At 43.9% G+C, this 20,247-nt stretch overlaps 1 protein-coding gene across 1 annotated transcript in view; it reads left to right on the top strand.

Annotated features, from left to right (window-relative positions):
- Nucleotides 1–19,874, top strand: part of PELO (pelota mRNA surveillance and ribosome rescue factor) — a 314,258-nt gene extending 294,384 nt beyond the window's left edge. Inside the window, exons 11-13 of the mRNA XM_086931709.1 lie at nt 9,899–9,973; nt 12,534–12,565; nt 19,574–19,874. Of these exons, the coding sequence (XP_086787835.1) occupies nt 9,899–9,973; nt 12,534–12,565; nt 19,574–19,662 (196 nt within the window). The 3' untranslated portion in view covers nt 19,663–19,874. The remainder of the gene's footprint in view (nt 1–9,898; nt 9,974–12,533; nt 12,566–19,573) is intronic.
- The last annotated feature ends 373 nt before the right edge of the window (nt 19,875–20,247 follow it).

Raw genomic sequence — 20,247 nt, 5'->3', positions numbered from 1 at the left:
TCGGCAGCGAAGAATACAAAAAAGCCTCCAGTCGACTCAGGCTCCAGTCAGTCTGTCGGTCCCGAAAAGCAGATGGTCCTTAAGCCAAAATTAACACCGGCACCAAAGCTTCCTTCGGTACCGAAAGTGGCCGAACAGAAAGCAAGTTCGACACCGAAAGAGGTTCCCAAAGCTACCGAAACGAAAACCACCACGGTTCCGAAAAAAGTGGACCCGAAGAAGGTTCCGGTACCGAAACATACTTCGGCTCCGAAGGTAGATGAGGCGAAACGTACTTCGGGAAGAAAAACTCCAGATCCAAAGAGCACGGATCCTAAGAAAAAGGCTTTGGAACCGAAACCAAAATCTGCTCCAAAGACAATAGACACTGTCAAACCTAAGCATTTCGGCACCATACCATATAAATCGGCGCCGAAAAAAAGATTTGCCAGTAGAAGAGCTTTTTAAACCCGATCCAAAGCAAAAAACTCTTCATATTAATCCAAAGACTGGTCATATCACATCTGTGTCTGAAAAGAGGAAAATGGACTACCCTAAAACACCGCCAGTACCTCTAAAAAAGCATGCTCAAACTTCACCAATGAGGATCCCTTCACCAGAAAGAGAAGTACCAGTAGAAATTTCTTCTGTACATTCACCATCTAGTACACATAGATGAGGATGATGGGGATAGTTACTCACAGGACATACAGAGTGAACATCACATGGATAACATTAATGACCCAGATGATATTCCTGGGCCATCAGGTGACCCATGGGAAGATTATAATGCACCAGATCTACCACAAGATGTATACCCGTCTAGACCATCTCCCCCAGATGACACTATTGGGTTTACTCAGCTCATTCATAGAGCAGCCACTTTCCATGGGTTAGACCTACACACAGTGACAATGGAAGAAGATTTCCTAATGGACACTTTAATGTCATCACATAAGACCACAACCACACTTTGAATACTTAGTGGGGTGGTAAGACATGACCCTGAAATATTTAAGGACTCAGTCAGAGCAAGGGTAATTAATAACAGACTAGAAAAAAAGTACAAAGCGGCTCCAACTGATCCAGCATACATTAAAGGACAGTTGCCATTGGACTCACTAGTAGTGTCAAATGTGAGAAAAAGAGCTAATTCGCAGACAAATTGAGATACTCCAGTTTTGACAAAGAGTCTAAGCTTTTAGATGCTTCGGGAAAACGCACCATTTCACAAGCTGCTAATGTCTGGAGGATTGCGAACACTCAAGCTGTGTTAGCAAGATATGATAGAGCTCATTATGATGAGTTGGAGTCACTCATGCAACACTTGCCAGAGCAATACAAAACCAGGGCTTCTGACCTAATACAGGAAGGCAAAGTTATTACAAATACCTCCATAAGATGTGCATCAGACACAGCTTCTAGAGCAATAAACACAGGGGTATTGTTGCGTAGACATGCAAGGTTACGCATCTCTGGGTTTAAACCAGAAGTACAAGCCAGTATCTTAAACCAGCCATTTGACCAAGAACATCTTTTCGGTCCATCAGTTGATAGTGCACTTGAAAAGATGAAAAAAAAGATACAGATGCAGCAAAATCCATGGGAGCTTTACAAACACAAGCCCATAGACCTTCCTTTCGTTGCTCCTCATATAGGGGCGCCTCTAAGGGTTTCCAAACAGACAATACCTCCTCTTTTTTTAAAGCTCCCAACCAAACCTCGCCTAATAAAGGATATTATAGAGGAGGTTATAGAGGAAACAACAATAAGGGTAGAGGTAGAGGACACCACAATCACAACACCTTTGCTCCCAACCAGTGACTTCCCTTCCATCCGCCCAGACCATTCCACTCCTCACGGGCGAGGTTACAACAGTTCCTACCTGTCTGGAACTCCATCACCATAGACAAGTGGGTAAGACAAATAATTCAGTCAGGTTATTGTCTGGAGCTCATTTCCACTCCTCCAACAATACCACCCAGACAGCGTCCTATGTCACAGGAACACCTCATACTGCTAAGACAAGAGGTGAGATCTCTACTGCAAAAGAATGCAATAGAACCAGTCCCAAAAGAACATCAAAACACAGGAGTTTATTCTCTATACGTTCTCATTCCCAAAAAGGATGGGTCCCTCAGACCTATTTTAGATCTAAGGACCCTAAACTTGTACATACAATCAGACCACTTTCATATGGTCACACTACAACAGGTTCTACCGTTGCTAAAGAAGGGAGACTTCCTTGCCACATTAGATCTCAAGGACGCCTACTTCCACATTCCCATACATCAATCGCACAGAAAGTACCTAAGGTTCATTCTAGAAGGTCAACACTACCAATTCAAGGTACTCCCTTTCGGAGTAACTAAAGCACCTCGAGTGCTCACAAAGTGCCTAGCAGTAGTAGCAGCACACTTAAGAAGGGACAGCATTCATGTCTTCCCATATCTGGACGATTGGTTAATAAAATCCAAGTCATACAACCAATGTGTACAGCACACGCATCAAACAATATGTCTGCTACACAAACTGGGATTCACAGTAAATCGAAAGAAATCCCATCTCAAACCATCCCTGTCTCAGCAGTATCTGGGTGCTACAATAGATACCTCCAAAGCAATAGCGTACCCCAACCCAGCAAGAATGCAAACTACGCAGGATCTTATCAAAAGATTCCAGCCACAACACTCACTACCAGCACGAGTGTTTATGCAACTAATAGGAATGATGGGATCTTGCAATTTCATAGTGCCATATGCAAGACTATAGATGCGCCCCATTCAAGAGTGCTTGGCAAGTCAGTGGAATCCGGCTCAGCAACAAATAACAGATCTGGTGGTGGTAGACGACCGGACATATCGCTCTCTGCAATGGTGGAACACCAAGAACCTTTCCAAGGGCCAGTCGTTTATGGAACCTGTTCCACAGATAATACTATCCACAGACGCATCTCTCACAGGATGGGGAGTGCATTTACAAAATCACACAGTACAGGGTACATGGACAATGCAATAGAAACTACTCCACATAAACCATCTGGAGTTGCTAGTGATTTTTCTGGCTCTAAAATAGTTTCAGCATTACCTATCAAACAAAGCTGTACTAGTCCGGACGGACAATTTGACAGCAATGTATTACATTTAAAAACAAGGAGGAACACACTCCCTACAGCTCTCCCGGCTGGCACAGAGCATATATAGATGGGCCATTCCTTAAAACATTTTTCTATTAGCAGAACATCTACCAGGAGTTCACAATCAAGTTGCAGATCTGTTAAGTCGTCAAAGACTACAGATACACAAATGGGAACTTCATCATCAAGTTCTTCAGCCATTTTTTCAAAGGTGGGGTCAACCAGAGACAGATCTGTTTGCTACAAAACACAACTCCAAATGCCCAAGCTTCGCCCCCAGATACCCACACCCATTATCCAAAGGCAATGCGGTATGGATGAACTGGTCAAACAAATTTGCGTACGCTTTTCCACCTCTCCCACTAATTCCATTAGTGGTACGCAAGCTACAGCAACATTCTCTCACATTGATTCTCATAGCACCAACGTTGGCAAGACAACCTTGATACACCACGCTACTAGAGATGTCTGTAGTACCACATCACAAACTAAAACTCTCCACATCTACTAACTCAGAACCATGGAGAGATTATGCATCCAGACCCAATGCAGCTCAATCTAGTGATTTGGCTCCTGAGGTCTTAGAATTTGGATATCTAAATTTACCACCTGATTGTATGAACGTCATTAAAGAAGCAAGACGCCTTACCACTAGAGCATGTTATGTAGCAAAGTGGAAAAGGTTTGTTGTATATTGTACAAATAACAACATCAATCCCTTAGATGTTTCCATACAAAATATTATATGCTATCTGTTACATCTGCAAAGATCTAACTTAGCGTATTCCTCAATCAGGTTACATATTGCTGCTATAGCAGCATATCTTCAAACAGTACCTGCAATCAAAGCGTTTATAGAAGGACTTAAAAGAATAATTCCTCCTAGAATACCATCCTCTCCAGTGTGTAACTTAAATGTTGTTCTCACAAGACTTATGGGTCCTCCTTTCGAACCATTACATAAGTGTGAATTACAATTCCTTACATGGAAAGTTGCTTTTTTAGTAGCTGTAACTTCACTTAGAAGAGTAAGTGAGATACAAACATTAACAATTCAAGAAACATTTATACAACTTCATCATAATAAAGTTGTTCTTAAAACAAATCCAAAGTTTCTGCCAAAGCTCATTTCACCTTTCCACCTCAATCTATTGAGTTGCCAGTATTTTTTCCCCAACAACAAACAGTGGCAGAAAGAGCTCTACATACATTAGATGTAAAGAGAGCGCTTCTCTACTACATAGATAGGACAAAACCTTTTCGTAAAACTAAACAACTGTTTGTGTCTTTTTCTCCTCCACATAAGGGAAATCCAATTTCAAAATCAGGCATTGCAAGATGGATTGTTAAGTGCATTCAAATTTGTTATCAAAAAGCAAAACACACTCTATCCATTCCCCCTAGGGCTCATTCTACCCGTAAATTAGGGGCATCTATGGCATTCCTAGGGAACATACCATTAGATGACCTCTGTAAAGCAGCTACGTGGTCTACTCTGCACACATTTACAAAACACTACTGTGTAGATGTGCAGGAAAAAGAACAAGCAAGTGTGGGCCAGGCTGTACTCAAAACATTATTTCAAACTATTGCAACAGACATTGGGTGGTCGCCGCTAAGGGAGAAACTGCTGTGCAATCTATGCAATAGTGTGTGGTCTGCAGCCCATATGCCTCAAACGGAAAATGCTACTTACCAGTATGCATCTGTTCTTGGCATGTAGGGCTGCAGAACGAAACCCACCCACCCGCCTCCCCGGCTACTGGTGTCTGTTTGAGTATTATCTTATTTAGATACACAACACATGGTCATCTCTATATGTACTCGTACAACTCCATCATTTGCCCAATGGCGCAAACAATCTGAAGATGGAGTCTATGCCCATGCGCACTATGATCTAAGGGAGGAGTCCTCCAACAGACAAAGACTTTTCCAAGACAACAACAAAGTGTAATCATCCGGGCCCACCACCAGATGGTGATCTAATGCAATAGTGTGTGGTTCTGCAGCCCTACATGCCAAGAACAGATGCATACTGGTAAGTAGCATTTTCATTTATGCAGAATGGAAAACAGGCCTAGTAAGGGCAAGTTCAAAAATATTAAATCAGTGGTGCACATTTAATACGTGTGTGCATGTTTAAACAAAAATTAATATAACTTTGTCAGTACATTAGATTCATATTGAATGTGGCATACAGTGAATCTTTAATACAAATGTCTAAGTATGGCTAAGAACTACATTTTATATGAAATATGCGTGTAACAGTGCACACATTACATAAATCATTATTTTTTCTGGAGTAATCACGCTCTAAATATTTGAGGATGGTTTATTCATCAGGTCTCCAAAGAATATCTCACTTAATAAGTTTCAGGCACACAGTGTTATGTATAAATTCTCTAATTCTAGAGCGAAGGCACTTCATGTGCTAAGTGTATATTTATGTTATGCATTTGTGACGCGTAAAGATGGAGTAAAAAGTATGTCGTACCACGTCATTGGGTTTCTCAGTAAATGTGCCAATAAAAGTACAAGACTCCTTCCCAGAGGCTCCTGTTCATCTGAGCTATCCTGAATATGGTGCAGTTTTGAGCCTTCCTTAGGGTTCATCTAGTCCAGGACATTCAGGCTATGCTCTTGAGGATTCAGTGCCAGTCCTGGGTCTCAATGAGAGTGGGTCTGAGATTTCATGGACTCTTGGCTCCTGCATCCTGCTTGGTGACTACACTGGATGGCACACAAGCGTTCTGTGGTTGGAAATTAAGTCCCAGAGGGATCAGCACCAAGTGAACCTGTCACAATAAATCCAGGTGTTGAAGGAGATCTGCAGTAAGGGCTTCTTGACCGTAATTGGTCCAGTGGCAGACTCCTCCTCCCTACCCTACACAGAGCTTACAATGGTGATAGATGCATCTCTGCTGGGTTGTGGAGGTCATCTGGTAGAGGTGGAGATCAACCTGTTCTAGTTGTAGGCCCTTTGCTTGATTTTGAAGACCTTCCTACCATCCATCAGAGAGGCAGGTTCAGGTCCTCCCGGAAAACACCATTGTCATGTGGTGCTGCAACAGACAGGATGGAGAAGGTTCTCGAGTCCAAGTTACTCTGTGCCTCTGGAACCGGCTGAAGCACCTGGCAGGATCTTTAAACAGCAGGGCATACAAACTCAGCCAGCGATGCTTAGGGGATCACGAATGGCACTTGCACTCTGAGGTGCACAGAGCCACTTGCAACAATGGGGAAATCCCTGGCTCATTCTCTTTGCCACTGCTAAGAATGCACAATGTCCACATTATCTCACTGGAGTTTCCAAGAGTACTTTCTCTTGTAGGCACATTCTGCATAGAGTAGAGCTCGGGACTTCAGCGTGCCTTACCATCTCCGCCACTCCTGCCTCAAGTGCTAAAGAAGATCAGAACCCAAGTCATCCTAGTGACTCAGAATTTGATCGGGATGAAACTAATAGCCAGGACCTTTGGGCATGAGCATCTGTCCGCTGATCAAGCTACTGCTTCCAGAAGTTCTTCTATCGCAGCAGAAGGACAGTGTCCTGCACCCGAGCCTGCGCAACCTGCACCTCCATGCGGTGAGATTGAGCGGCTTCAGTTGACTGTATTTGACCTACCTCCTGAAGTCATGGATGTCATTCTGGAGACCAGGCATCCGTCCACAAAATCTGTTTATGCTGGGCCTGGGAGAGGTTTGTTTCCTGGTGTAGCTCTCCACATACAAACCCATTACAAGCAAAGTTGTTGGATGTTTTGCTTTTTGTGTAGTCTTTAGCCCAACAACTTGCCTTTGGCACTGTTAAGGGTTATTTGTAATTCCTTTAGGTCTTTTTATGTTTACCCGGCCAACAATCTTTTCCTAACTCATATGATGTGATGCCTTTTCTGAAAAGTGGAAAAGTCCATAGGTTTACTCCCAAGTATTTGGTGATGCTACAATGGGATCTTAATTTGGTCCTCACTTTTCATTTGTGCAGCTTATTTAAGCCAATGCACAGCTGTCCTTTCCATCTTCTAGCACTCAAGACAGTCTTTATTATTGCAATAACTCCAGCTCGTCGCCTTAGTGAGCTGCACGCTCTGTCTATCCAACTTACCTCCACCTCCTTTTTCCCAGATAAACTGTTGTTGCAGACCAGGATGGGTTTCCTGCCAAAGGTTTGGATGACCTTTCATTTCAAATAATCTATTGCTCTTCTTGCATTATCTACTCCCCCTCACCCCAGAAAGAGGAGGGGAGACTCCATCATTTGGATCCCAAAAAGCCTTGAGCTTTTACATCGATTGTACCAAGGGGCATCAAGAGGAAATTCAGTTGTTTGTGGGATTGTCTGGGGCAAAGAAAGGTACAGCACTTCAGAAAATCGCCTTGCCAAGTTGGATAGCTCTGCTACCCATTGGCCAAGAAGCAGCCTCCAAAGGTGTTGAGAGCTCATTTGATCAAAGCCATAGCTGCTACTACTGCTTTGTGATCTGTTAACGGGGATTGATTCAGTTCAGGAACAGGAGGTTGGAATCACTCATACATAACAAAGAACAAATGCCTCCTGTGCCATAAATTCTTACAATTTTGATCAACTACAGAATACTTTCTTTATCTGCAGGAAAACTTCCTTCACTTACTTCATTTTATACATTTAATTTAGCAGTACCATTATTTGTAGCCCATCTCTTTATGACCACCAGAACTCACAAAATATATGTTGACCATATCATTGTTTTACTATTCATTTTCCATTATTTTCAAAGGAAACAAAGTTACACAATCATTATTTTTGCAGAAAACAAAGTTACACAGTCTTGATAGCAAATTTTCATGAAACACAACTCAAAGAGATATGTGCAATAAATCTATATACAGTGTTGCGAAAGCAAAACAAGGAAAACATTACTTTTTATCATCTCGTTTTTGATCTCTTATGCAGCCCTACTAAAATCGTGTAGTATGGGGTCTTTGAGATAGCAAAGACCTCTATACAAGCTCATTTAGGGTCCAAAAGTGAAGAGGTCAGGGAAAGCGTGTTGAAAATTTATACATCCAGGACTGTTGAATTCCAGCCATGTGTCTGTCCATTTGCTGTCTTTGCTTCTTCAAGGTAGGGATTCCCTTGGCCTCTGTGTGGGGGGTGCCAATGTGTTTCGACCTTCGTGCGTAGGACTGAGAGGATTTAAAGAAGGTCTTCTTCAGGGCTGGGTGTTGACTAACTCAGCTGCATAAGATATAAGAGAGCTCGAGAATGCGGAGAGGCAGCAGAGGACCCTGGACACATTGCCAGCATTGAACGCCGCAAGGTAACTCCAATCTAAACTAAGAAGAGAAGCCTGCTGCCTCACCAAGAGGCTCCACACATCTCGGACCACGATTCGGGATCTAGAAAAAGAATGACACATTCCATAGTCTTGCACACACAACACCCAGCCCTGAGGAAGACCTTCTGAAAATCCTCTCGCCCCACACACGAAGGTTGAAACGCATTGGCACACCCCACATAGAGGCCAAGGGAATCCCTACCTTGAATAAGCAAAGACAGCAAATGGACAGACACATGGGCTGAAATTCAACAGCCGTGGATGTATAGACTTTCCCTGGCCTCTTCACTTTTGGACCCTAAATGAGCTTGTATAGAGATCTTAGCAAGCTTAAAGACCCCACACTACACGATTTTAGTAGGACTGCATAAGAGATCTAAAACGAGATGAAAAAAACGAATGTTCTCCTTGTTTTGCTTTCGCAACACTGTATATAGATTTATTGCACATATCTCTTTGAGTTGTGTTTCATGAACATTTTTCTATCAAGACTGTGTAACTTTGTTTTCTGCGAAAATTATGATTGTGTAACTTTGTTTTCTTTGAAAATAATGGAAAATGAATAGTAAAACAATGATATGGTCAACATATATTTTGTGAGTTCTGGTGGTCATAATGAGATGGGCTCAAAATAATGGTACTGCTAAATTAAATGTATAAAATGAAGTAAGTGAAGGAAGTTTTCCTGCAGATAAAGAAAGTATTCTGTAGTTGATCAAAATTGTAAGAATTTATGGTACAGGAGGCATTTGTTCTTTATGCTACCACTGCTTTGGCACGCAAAGTGCTGGTTCTGGACATCTGTCAGGCCATGGCATGTGCACCAGTGCACACGTTCACGAGGCGCTACTGTATTGATAACCAGGTTTGGTGGAAGGGGCATTTTGTCGGTTCGGTCCTGTAGGACATTTTGGTCTGTGCGATTCTACTTGGGAAGTACTGCTTTGGTATCCATGCTTAAGGGAAGGAATTTGTGGTTCAAATGATCCCTCAGAAGAACAAGTTGGTAACACGCTTTCGAGTGGCCACTCTATTTAACCACAGATCCTTCACTCCCTCACTATTCTGTGAATTGTTTTCATTTCCTGTGTCCTCTTTCAACCTCAATGCTTTACCATTGTGTACATCCTCTGTCCCTCACGGTCCATCCCCTTGCCTTTCTGTCTGACAGCATTGTTTCAGCTGTTCCGTGTGCTCTCTTACTAGTCCCCAGTGTCCTAATGCCCTTACCCACTATTCCACCACTGGTCTCCAGTAGACCAATGCCCTAATTTACCTTCTGACCCTGGCCCGTCTTAATTCACACCAGCCTCTGTTCTTGGCATATATTTATTATGCAATCAACTTGTTCCTGAATACGTGTTGGATTTATCTGTATGTTTTCTTCTAGCCTAGCCAGGCTCATAGACACCCTCCTCTATGTTGTTAGATGCTGACCATCTGCTCGCCTCTTTTCTTTCCTCAGACACCAAGACGTCGCATCCAGAGCTCGTTATGTCCGCCTGGTGGACAGTGTGCGGGAAAATGCTGGTACAGTACGGTAAGACAAGCATGCAGACAGCAGAATACAGGGTGCAGTGGGGGTACAGAGATGTGAAGAGTGGAGGACTGGAGTACTTGTAGGAGTGAGAGAATAGGGACGATATAAATGAGGGCTTGTATCTGTAGTTGAAAGGGTTTTGTGGTGTGGTTGAGTGGGGTGATTAGGAGTGTGTGGGAGGGGAAGGGAGGGGAGCGTGGATTAGATGGGGAGACTGGCCATGAGACAAGGGTGGTGGAGGATAAGGGGGAACTGCCTAAGCAGGTGGTTGAAGAGAAGAGAGACTGGATGAGGGAAACAGAAAGGGAGAAGGTAGCTTTGAGGAGAATGGCTGTGCAAGGGGAGGTGGTGAGAGAAATGGGAGGTTATCTTGAGAGAGCAGATACTGAGGTAGAAAAGATGGCGGTAGTTGGCTCTGGGAAGGAGAAAAAGTACCAAAGCGGGAGAGTGCGCCAGGAGAAAAGAGGAGGAAGATGGACTGGGCATAAATGGGGTCTTAAAAAAGAGTATTGATGAGGAAGAAGAGAACTCTGTGGGAGAAACGGGGTAATCAGGAGATATAAAAAAATGGGACCGTGGAGGATAGTGAACGCTGGAGCAGGGTGGAAAGCACAAAATACTTGTTTGGGGGAATTGGACATAGTAATTTATTCTGACGGAAAGGATGATACAAAGGAAGAGGAACTATTGGCAACAGGACTGGGAGTGGGGGATAACCTGGATAGAGAAAGAGGAAGGGACTGGGAGAGATGAGGTCTAAAGAGTGAAGGGAGCTTTGAGAAGAATTAAACTAATGAGATGCAAACTAAGGTGTAAGGAAACAAAGGGGTAGGTGAGAGGGAGGTGTAGGTGACTCACTCAGCAAACGTGAACTTTGGAAATGAAAAGGTAGAGGACTTCTGGGGAGAGAGGGAAACTATGTGGTACCGTGAGGGGTTTGGGACAGAGAGGCTAGTGGGATAGGACGAGTAGCTTGAGGTTGTTATACATGGAGGGTAGGTACTGGTGGAGAGTATAAAAGGGGGCTCGAAGAAGGGCTTGGGAAGATGATTAATTGAGAAGAGCAGGAACTGGCGCAGAGTGTAGGGTGGTGAAGTCAGACATGGGTAGATGAGGGCAAATAATAGATTGGGGGTTCAAATGAAAGAAAGAGGGTATGGGCCTGGGGAAGAGGCAAACTCACGTAAATGTGGAGTGATTTCATTGTGAGAAGCTACATTGCTGCCAGTTTCTAAATGTATCCACTTCTCCAAGCTGATAACTGGCCAAGGCTGAAAGAGATGTCTCACATGACTGGAGTGTCTTCTTCCTTCAATATCTGGGATTGATGTCCCCTCTGAGATTTGGGGTGGTTCTGTCTTTCACTTTCTATTTTGAGCTGCAGTATTTGGTGCCCTCTGATATCTGGACTGTTATCTCCTTCCTTGGATGGGTATGGCTGTCTCCTTGAAGGGCTGGATGGATCTGGCTGTGGAAGAGGCCTCCCTCTGGTACAGACTCTGTTTGTTTGTTTGATGTGGGGAGCTTGGGGTTTCCAACAGTTGTTTCTCCCCCCCCATGCAGAATTGAAGGAGGATGTTAGACGATTGATCACATACAATTTTAAAACTCCAATACCAATGGAAATGCTATAGGTGTGATTGTTGGTACCTTGAGTAATTTGGAGGGCTGTTCAATCCTCATTATCACGTCCCGAAATGTGGACTTTGAACCTTTGCTATAGGATCATTTAAATTATGTTGGGCCAAAAACCTATTGTTTATGATTGTTAGGAGACAACACTCTATAGTACAGGAACGAAGGGTAGTATGCCCAGGTAATATTCACGTAACAGTCATGTGACATTTAGCAGCATGGGCATCTAGAAATATAGGCCCCTAACGACTATGGGAGCAACAGATTAATTAAAAGTTTCACATTTTAAATTAAGGATCGTTCTGCAACAACCAGCTTTTGTCGGTCCTCCGTGTGCCTCACCTTAATTAATAATAGGCGAACACCAATATTCGCTTAGAGGGATATAATTTTTGTTGTTGTCCTGAAGAAGGTGGTTCTACTCTGTCAATCCACCGAAACACTTTGAAGCCCGCCCGTTTTCTTGTTTAATTTGAGGAACAATTAATTATAAGTGGAAAAATGCCTAGAAATTGCCCTGTTGATTACTTCGAATTAACAAATTTCAATGACAAATGTGTATGTCTTGGTTGTTGTGTCTCTCTATATAGCTTATTTGTGCAATATTTTTATCAAAAGCCCAGACTGTTTTTTAATATATGAATTTTATATAATTGTATAGCAATTGTTTTTTATTGAATGTTTCATTAAACTGATTTTTTATAATTGCCTTTTGGGTCCTTTTAAGCCTGGCATTGAGGAGTGTTTGATCGTGAAAGAAGCGCAGTGCGGTATACCTGAATGTGTGAATTCCTCCAAGAGATTTATTTTGTTGATATATCTCCCCCTATGGGCCACAATTTGCGGATCAGCAAATACTTCTCACCCCTCCCCTTACTTATTTTTAATTGTATGACTTTTCATCTTTTTTTTTCTCTCTCCACAGAATATTCTCCAGTCTGCACGTTTCTGGTGAACGTAAGTATAGTTGGATCTCTTTTCACCTCAGACCTTCTACGTCCTTTATGCCTGCGCTGCCACCCCCTGCTATGGATACATCTTCCCTATGACCTAAGAGCGCTGTCCTCCCCCTGATGCCAGCCCTCACTTGCTGGTGCCAGATCTCCTCTCCCAACCTCACAGTTCACCCATCTCACCCAAGGGTTTCTTACCCCAGTACCTCACTCCATTCATCACCTGTTTCCCTCTTTCTGACCTACAGAGCCCCATGAAACTGTACCCGCCATTTAATATATGCATATGCAGCGATAGCAACTCTATAGGTATGTTTAGATGTGTTCGTCCATTTGAAAAGCATATTTTTGTTTTGCTGGTAATGTTAGCACTAATTCACGAATGTGCAGAAAACTTTGCTAGAAAAAGTTTTAAACGTTATTTGGCCTTTGAAAATGTATGTATACACAGGGGTGGTTGTATTGGGGTATGAGGAATATGTTTACTGTCCCAAACCATTCTTTCACTTCCTTTTTTTCTTGCTTCCTCTTTCCAGCTTTCTTCCCTCTTACAGAGTTCCTCTCTCTCCTTCTAGTTCTCCCTATTTTCTAACCCATCAGATCCCCCCAAATGAAAATTAAACCTTCCCAACATACATGTATATTGACATTTAAATCAGTGAGAAAACCGAAAATCTATATCTGTGGCAGCTTGAAAAATTACAAAATTATCACTCGATTGAAATATTTTGTTTTGCATGCTTGGATATTGTTACCATTAATGTTAGCTCAATGTGACTTAGTAACTGGACTATAGTTAGTGATTTTTAAACGAATTAGAACTTTCAGCAATGAGGAATGCCTGTATATAATCTGAATATGTGGCAGCTTCAACGTTTAGCCCTGGGCATATTTTTCTTAAAGCGTAAATTGGTGTGAATTGTAGCTGGAATGTTATTGAATGTTAAAGGGAGTTCAAACCGATTATTTGCAAGTCTGACGTAGAAAAAAAAATATTGTATTGGGGAAACGTACGTCTTTTTCATCCAAGAGAGTAAATGCAACCATGAAACCTGAAGGTTGTCATTAAATCTTCATACGGCCAAGCGTGTTATTTTAAATTTCTGGTCTGTGATAAATATCTTGTCTCTTAGTCTTGTCGAATTAATGTAAAGGAGACTGTGCATAATTGTTTCTTTGCTGTTTCTTGAAAAGTGACATTAGAGTGGTCTAGTAGTTAGGTTTGCTCTAATTGTATAGCCAAAGCTGCGAATTTGAATTCCTTCCCTCATTGTATTCCTCGACAGGGTGAGTTGATGTGGGCGAATAGTTAAAGCCTTTTGAATGACTACAAATGTAGAAATGCCTGTTGTGGAAGCTGTATATGACACTCAGGAGAATGTATGCGGGGGTGTCAAGGTAGTGGGAGTCTTTCATTCTTGTGGAGAGGTGTTTTTGTGATCTTGTGTCTTATTAGTGATATTGAATTAGTGCCATGGCTCCTCTGCACATCGTCTCATTTTACAGTTGCATCTCTCTGCATTACACCTATCTTGCTCACCTCTCTGCACGCCTTCTCTTTGCCATTTCAATGTGCGTCATTTCTCGCCTCCACCTCAATTTTCTCCACTTCTTTTCCCCAACTCTTACTTGTGCCTTGTCACTCTTTATCTCTCCTCCTCACTACTCTGTGCCTCTCCTCTTAGCCTCACCTTTTCACTTCTCTGTACGTCGTCTTCTCTGCACTCTTCTGGGAGATGGTGTAGCTCTCCATTTGATGGTGCTCTATGGTGCTTTTGCTCTCTCATCTGGCTTTTGTTTGCATTTATTTTGTGCCTCGTGCTTTTTGCGCAGCTCTGTCTGTGGTAGTGGTGATGTTTTTATAAAAAACTTTTTCTCCTTTCTTATTCTCCTCGTCACTTTTTCTCTCTTTCCTGAACTCTTTCAGCATGTTTTCTCTTCGCATTTCTTCCTCGTCTTCCTCTCATTTCTCCTTTCTCTGTCATCTCTTCAACCCCGTTTTTCAATACCTTTTCCTCTCCTCTTCTTTCATGTTCCTTCATTCCTCACCTCTTCCTTCTTCATCTCCCCTTTTCATCTGTTCTTAGCTTCTCTTGTCCTTGACAGTCCCTTCTTTACCTGCTTCTTCCATAATTGACTCTTCTCGCCTTCCTTCTACTGCATTGCTACAGTTTTCTCCATTACCATGTTTAGTAAGTTCTCTATCCACTCCTCTCGGTTCACTTTCTGTTCCGTGCATCTAACAGGATTTCTTAAAGTCAAAGCAAAGCGCTAAGTGAAACTCAAATACAATTTAGAGTAACAACACAAACCCCTATTAAATGAAGGCGGTAATTGCAGAAACCCTTATGGTACCCTTTGAAGTTAAAATTGTAAATGAAAGTTTGTCTTTGGAAAAGGAACCAGGATTAATTCCGTAATCCTGCATCACTGAGGCCGGGTCGAAGAAATATATTCTCCTCTTGGGTGTAGTCAGATCAATGAAAGATGAGGGTGTAAAGACCCTCAAGGTTTAGCACCGGTGGTCCTTGACCAAACCACATCCATCTGCTTCTTTCGCTGGAAGGCATGTTCCATTTGCCCATAGCCTCTTGCAGGTGTAATTTCATTGTCCAGAGTTTAAGTGCTGTGATTGCACAAAGTCTTAACAAGACATGTAGTGTTCTGTTCAAAGCACACGTTTAGCGCAAACCCTTTTCAGAAGGATGCCTTTTCTTTGAGGATTTTCTTGGACTGGTCCAGACAAGTAACTTTGGCCTACAAGAATAGTGGAACCACATGCCTACAAACTGCAGCAAGTGGGGTACCGCTAGAGATTCTATATCTTCTCTAAATAAAGTGCCTCCTTCCCAGTGTACTGACAAGGGGAGTGTACGGGCGGGGGGGCAACTAAACCAGATCTGCTTGTGTATATTGAGAGGAGACTGCAGACAGGCCTCTCGTCAGGAGACATGAAGTCAGAAGAGTCACCTTACCTGCTACGTCATGGTCTGGGTAAAAAAAACATAAGTGTCCTTATGAAACACTTGGTCGGGGATCATGTAAAACGTTTTGGTGGTTCGACCTGGCTAGAAAGTTATTCTCGAACAGGCCGGAATTGCTTGCAGGGGGTCTCTTTATGTTGGAACAAAGTAATGTGCAGGAAAGATGGACGTGATACTGACATTAAAAGTTGCGAATTTGAGAGTGCAGCCCTTTCCACAATCTTTTCGGACCTACTCACCTCCATGCCGAGCTTGAGTTATGGTTCCGTTAACAAAAATGACTTACCCGCATCTGGGAACAAAGACTCTGGTACCATTTGAGCCTCCCAGAGGGAAGCCCCAGTGTTATACATTGTAAACATTCTGGTATCATACGCCTTGGAAAAGCCCATAGGTATGGCTTTGGAAAGCCTGTATTGGATAGTTGCAAATACGAATGACACTTTAATCGACTAGTGGGTGAAGAAGGCTGACCGCAGAGCTCTAGATGTATGTCATATGTGGGTTACGGGGGTGACTGAGCCGTGCAAGACTACCTGTACACCCAGACCCTAAATACACCCCACAGCAACCCTTCAGTTTGTGAAAACGAATGAGCAAGGTAACACTGGAGTCTATAACACATCTACTAGTTTCTATAAAGACTATGCAGTACTCAAGACTGTTCATTCTTTACTGTTGCTACTCTCTTGGCGGGCAAAGCCTGTTACTCAGTCTCCAAGAAAATTCTGTAGAAAATAAGGCTGGCTCGTATTCTTTCTGATTAAAGTGTGTTGGGATTCCTGTGTCCAGAAACAATCCAGATATTAAAATATCTGTGGACAGTGCAGGGACCGAAGATGGATTCTCACAAATAACACAATAAACGCTCCTTCCTCGCCTCTCTTCTCTCTCTTCTTTCTCTTTAATCTTGCTCCTCTAAAGCTCAAAAGAAGCCGAGCCACTCCATCTAGAACCTGGTTCACTGCGGACCTCAACACAGAAAGAAGAAACTTGAGAGCCAAAGAAAGAAAGTGGAGAAACAACCCTACCGCAATTCTCCGCCTCCAACTAAAATCTGCCCCCATATCAAAAACAAAAAATCCAGCTTCTTCCGAGAGGCACTGGTCAAATCCAAAAACAGACCCAAAGAGCTCTACAACATAATCAGACAACAAACATCCAAACCTCGGCCCTCAACCCTGCAGGCATCCAAAGAACTCTGTGACAACTTCGCCAACTTCTTCAATGATAAGGTCTTAAAAATCGAACTGTCTCTAGACATCAACAACCCGCACCTCCAGAAGAGTAGCCCGGCCTTCCCATTGGCAATCCCAACCAACTCCTTTCCTTCCCCTTAGCTAAGCTTTCGCCCCGTCCAGGAAACTGAGATAATCTCGCTGATCTCGACCTCCAAACCATCAGCACACGTCTCAGATCCTTTTCCCCCCTCTTTAATCAAAAAAATGAAGCTTACCTTAGCACCCATCTGGGGAAGAATCATAAACAGCTCCTTACAAAGCGGAGTGGTCCCCGATTGTCTAAAAATGGGGCAAGTCACTCCTCTACTGAAAAAACCCGGTCTTGACTCAAGTGACTTGAACAATTTTAGACCGATATCCAACCTCCCTTTGCTTTCAAAAACACTTGAACGTTGCGTACTCCTGCAACTGACGCAACATCTTGGCCACATCAACCTCCTGGACCCCCTCCAATCCGGCTTTAGACAAGGCCGCAGCACAGAAACCGCGATGCTGAACATCATAGACGACATTCATGGTTCTCTTGACGCCGACAAGTGCTGCCTCCTCATACTCCTTGATCTCTCCGCAGCGTTCGACACGGTGGACCACAAGCTCCTCATCATGACCCTGCAAGAAAGAGCCGGCCTCGGCGATGTAGTTCTCAAGTGGTTCTCCTCCTTCCTACATAACCGTACGCAAACAATAAAAATGAAGAACTTCACCTCCGAAACCCAGCAGGTCACCAAGGGTGTCCCACAAGGATCAGTGCTCTCTCCTCAGCTCTTTAACATCTACATGGAACCGCTCGCCAAACTACTCAGGAACGCCAACATCCACTTCCACCTCTACGCGGATGACACGCAGATTTACCTGGAAACCTCTTCTCTTAAAGACATCCACAGACTTAACGATGTCCTAAATGAAGTTCAAGACTGGCTGACAAAGAATCACCTGAAACTCAACCCCGACAAGACAGAAACACTCCTCATCTCAAACAAAGAAGACAACCCTCAAATCACCGAGTGGCTAAAATCGATCGATGCTCTCAAAGGCAACCTCACGCTAGCCGACTCCGTTAAATCCCTGGGCTTCACCCTAGACCCCAAACTAACCCTGACAAACCACATTAAGAACTCGGCGAAAAGCGCATTTCTCAACCTCAGACTTCTGAACAAAATCAAACCGTACATTCCCAACAAGGACCTCAAACTAGCCACGCAATCTCTAGTTCTATCAAGACTGGACTATGGGAACTCAATCCTAACAGGCATCCCCAAATCGCACCTGGCCCCTCTAAAAACAACACTTCATGCGGCAGCGAGAATGATCACAGGCTGCAAAAAATCTGACCACATCTCCCCGGCACTCAAAGAACTCGAATGGCTCCCTGTGGAAATGCGGAGCACCTTCAGAACGGCCTGCCTCACCCACAAGGCCCTCCACACCGGCAAACCGGAATATTTGGCAAACAAGCTCAAAAAAGCAGGCCAAGCCAGAAGCTTGAGAAGCTCCAACTCCCTGCTGCTCATCCTACCAAAAACCAGAAAGAAGAGAACTGCGGATTGCTCGTTCTCAGGAAATGCTCCCAAAATATGGAACGCCATCCCCCCGCACATCAGAACTATACCGTCCTATTCAGAATTCAAGAGCCAACTCAAATCCTTGTGCCTGATCCGTTCCCTTGGTTGCGGGTAACCTGGATCAGCAAGCGTCCCCTGAACCCATGCAGTAACATTGAATCCTGCTACCAAGAAGTCCTGCTGTCCGAATTTTTCCGCATTCCTAATTGTCGCTCGCTGATCGCTTTATTGGATTTGTGTCATGTTGTTCTCTTTTCATTCCCTCTATTGTAAAGCGCTCTGCTACCTTCGGGTCTTGTTAGCGCTGTAGAAAACTTCTAAATAAATAATAAATAATCTTCACTCCTCGCCACCTCTCACCTCACACACCCTTTGAATGTGGGAACTGCAGGTTCTGACTTGCCAGGAAAAACATCCCCGAAGGAAACAAATGGTGTCGAGTTCTCAATCTGTGAAAAGCAGCTTCCTATCTGTTCAACCCGCTTGCTCTTTCTCCCAGTGCCATTCCTGTCTCACCTCCCCTACACCTCACTGACATCCCCACGGTGCCTTCCTCACTTGCCTTCCACACTGTCTCGTTCACCTCACCCACGGTGCCTCATTCACCTCACCCACGGTGCCTCATTCACCTCCCCCAGTAAGGCACTCTCCTCCCCCTGTTCCCAAGTGCCTCAACTGCCTTGTCATCCAGTGTCTCACTCCCTTCGCCTCACCATCCGGTGCCTCATCTCACTTACCTCCACCTGCCTCCTCACCTCATCCTACAACTAGCTATACCGTGCTGTTCGCACCCTCTATCCTTGCACCTCAATTTATGCAACACTGCACTCACTTCTCCTGTGGCTGTCTTCACTTTCCCATGTGCATCATGTCCCCCATCCACTACACCTTGCTCCCAACTGCACCCTCATACACCCGCTCAACATTTCTTTCAGTAATTTACCAGTTGTGTACCTCTATCTTTGACGAAACAATAGACAGTGTCTCTTCAGAACTACATGATAGGCCTTACTTTGATCGCTGTATGTCTATGGGGGTCATTGTTACGACAGTCTGAGTGCCCCCGCACCAACCCCTCCTCCCCTTCCCTCCCCCCCCCACCCCCCCCCCCCCCCCTCTTCCCCTGAAGTAAACATTCACAGGCATGTGTTGGGTGGTTTAGGATACTAGGAGTCATAGGGGCCACAAATGATGATTATGTTTTTTTTCCTCCTGCCCCTTGTAGAGTTGAGTCAGTTGACAGGTGTGGCGGCCATCTTGCGTTTTCCTGTGGCGGATCTCTCCGAAGAGGAATCCAGTTCAGATGATGACTGAGAGCCTATGAGGTTGGCTTTGGCAGGCTGAGGGCCAGATACAAAACTGGCTTTTATCGACTGCCGAACATGGAGGGCTGGCTGTCGTGAACAGAGGAGCTGGCAGAGGGCTAGCAGTTGGTGGATGATACAGAGGACAACCCTCCGTCTGGACTCATGATAAACATTCTCACTCTGGGAGTGGAGCTAAATAAGAGAAAAACTAAAATTCAATCATGAGTCTTGTCGTAATTTCAGTGTATGATTTCTCTGAAGTCACATGAGTCTCCCAGGGAAACAGGGGGGTTTCTTCCACCACAAAGGGGGTTAGTCCACTGTGGTTGTTGCACAGCAGTCGGTGTTTAGGTTTATCACATAAGGTGAGGCGGTTACAAAATACTGCACCCATTAATTTCTATGTTGTGAAGAGAGCTGGTGTGGCTGTAGTCTTGGTAGTGGTGATGTGTGTCCCACCCCCTTTCTGACTAAGCGCCTGGAGTGGCGGATTGATATAAATCCACTTTAAGAGGCTAACTGTGCAGAATCAGAAATTAGCGGTGAATTGAGTGGACTAGTAGTGTTAAACCTCGTGTTGTTACATTGGCCT

This window comes from Lissotriton vulgaris, chromosome 7 (genome assembly GCF_964263255.1).
Source record: "Lissotriton vulgaris chromosome 7, aLisVul1.2, whole genome shotgun sequence".
Taxonomy (NCBI): domain Eukaryota; kingdom Metazoa; phylum Chordata; class Amphibia; order Caudata; family Salamandridae; genus Lissotriton; species Lissotriton vulgaris.
Note: the sequence above shows the minus strand (reverse complement) of the source record. Positions and strands in the feature narration are given on the sequence as shown.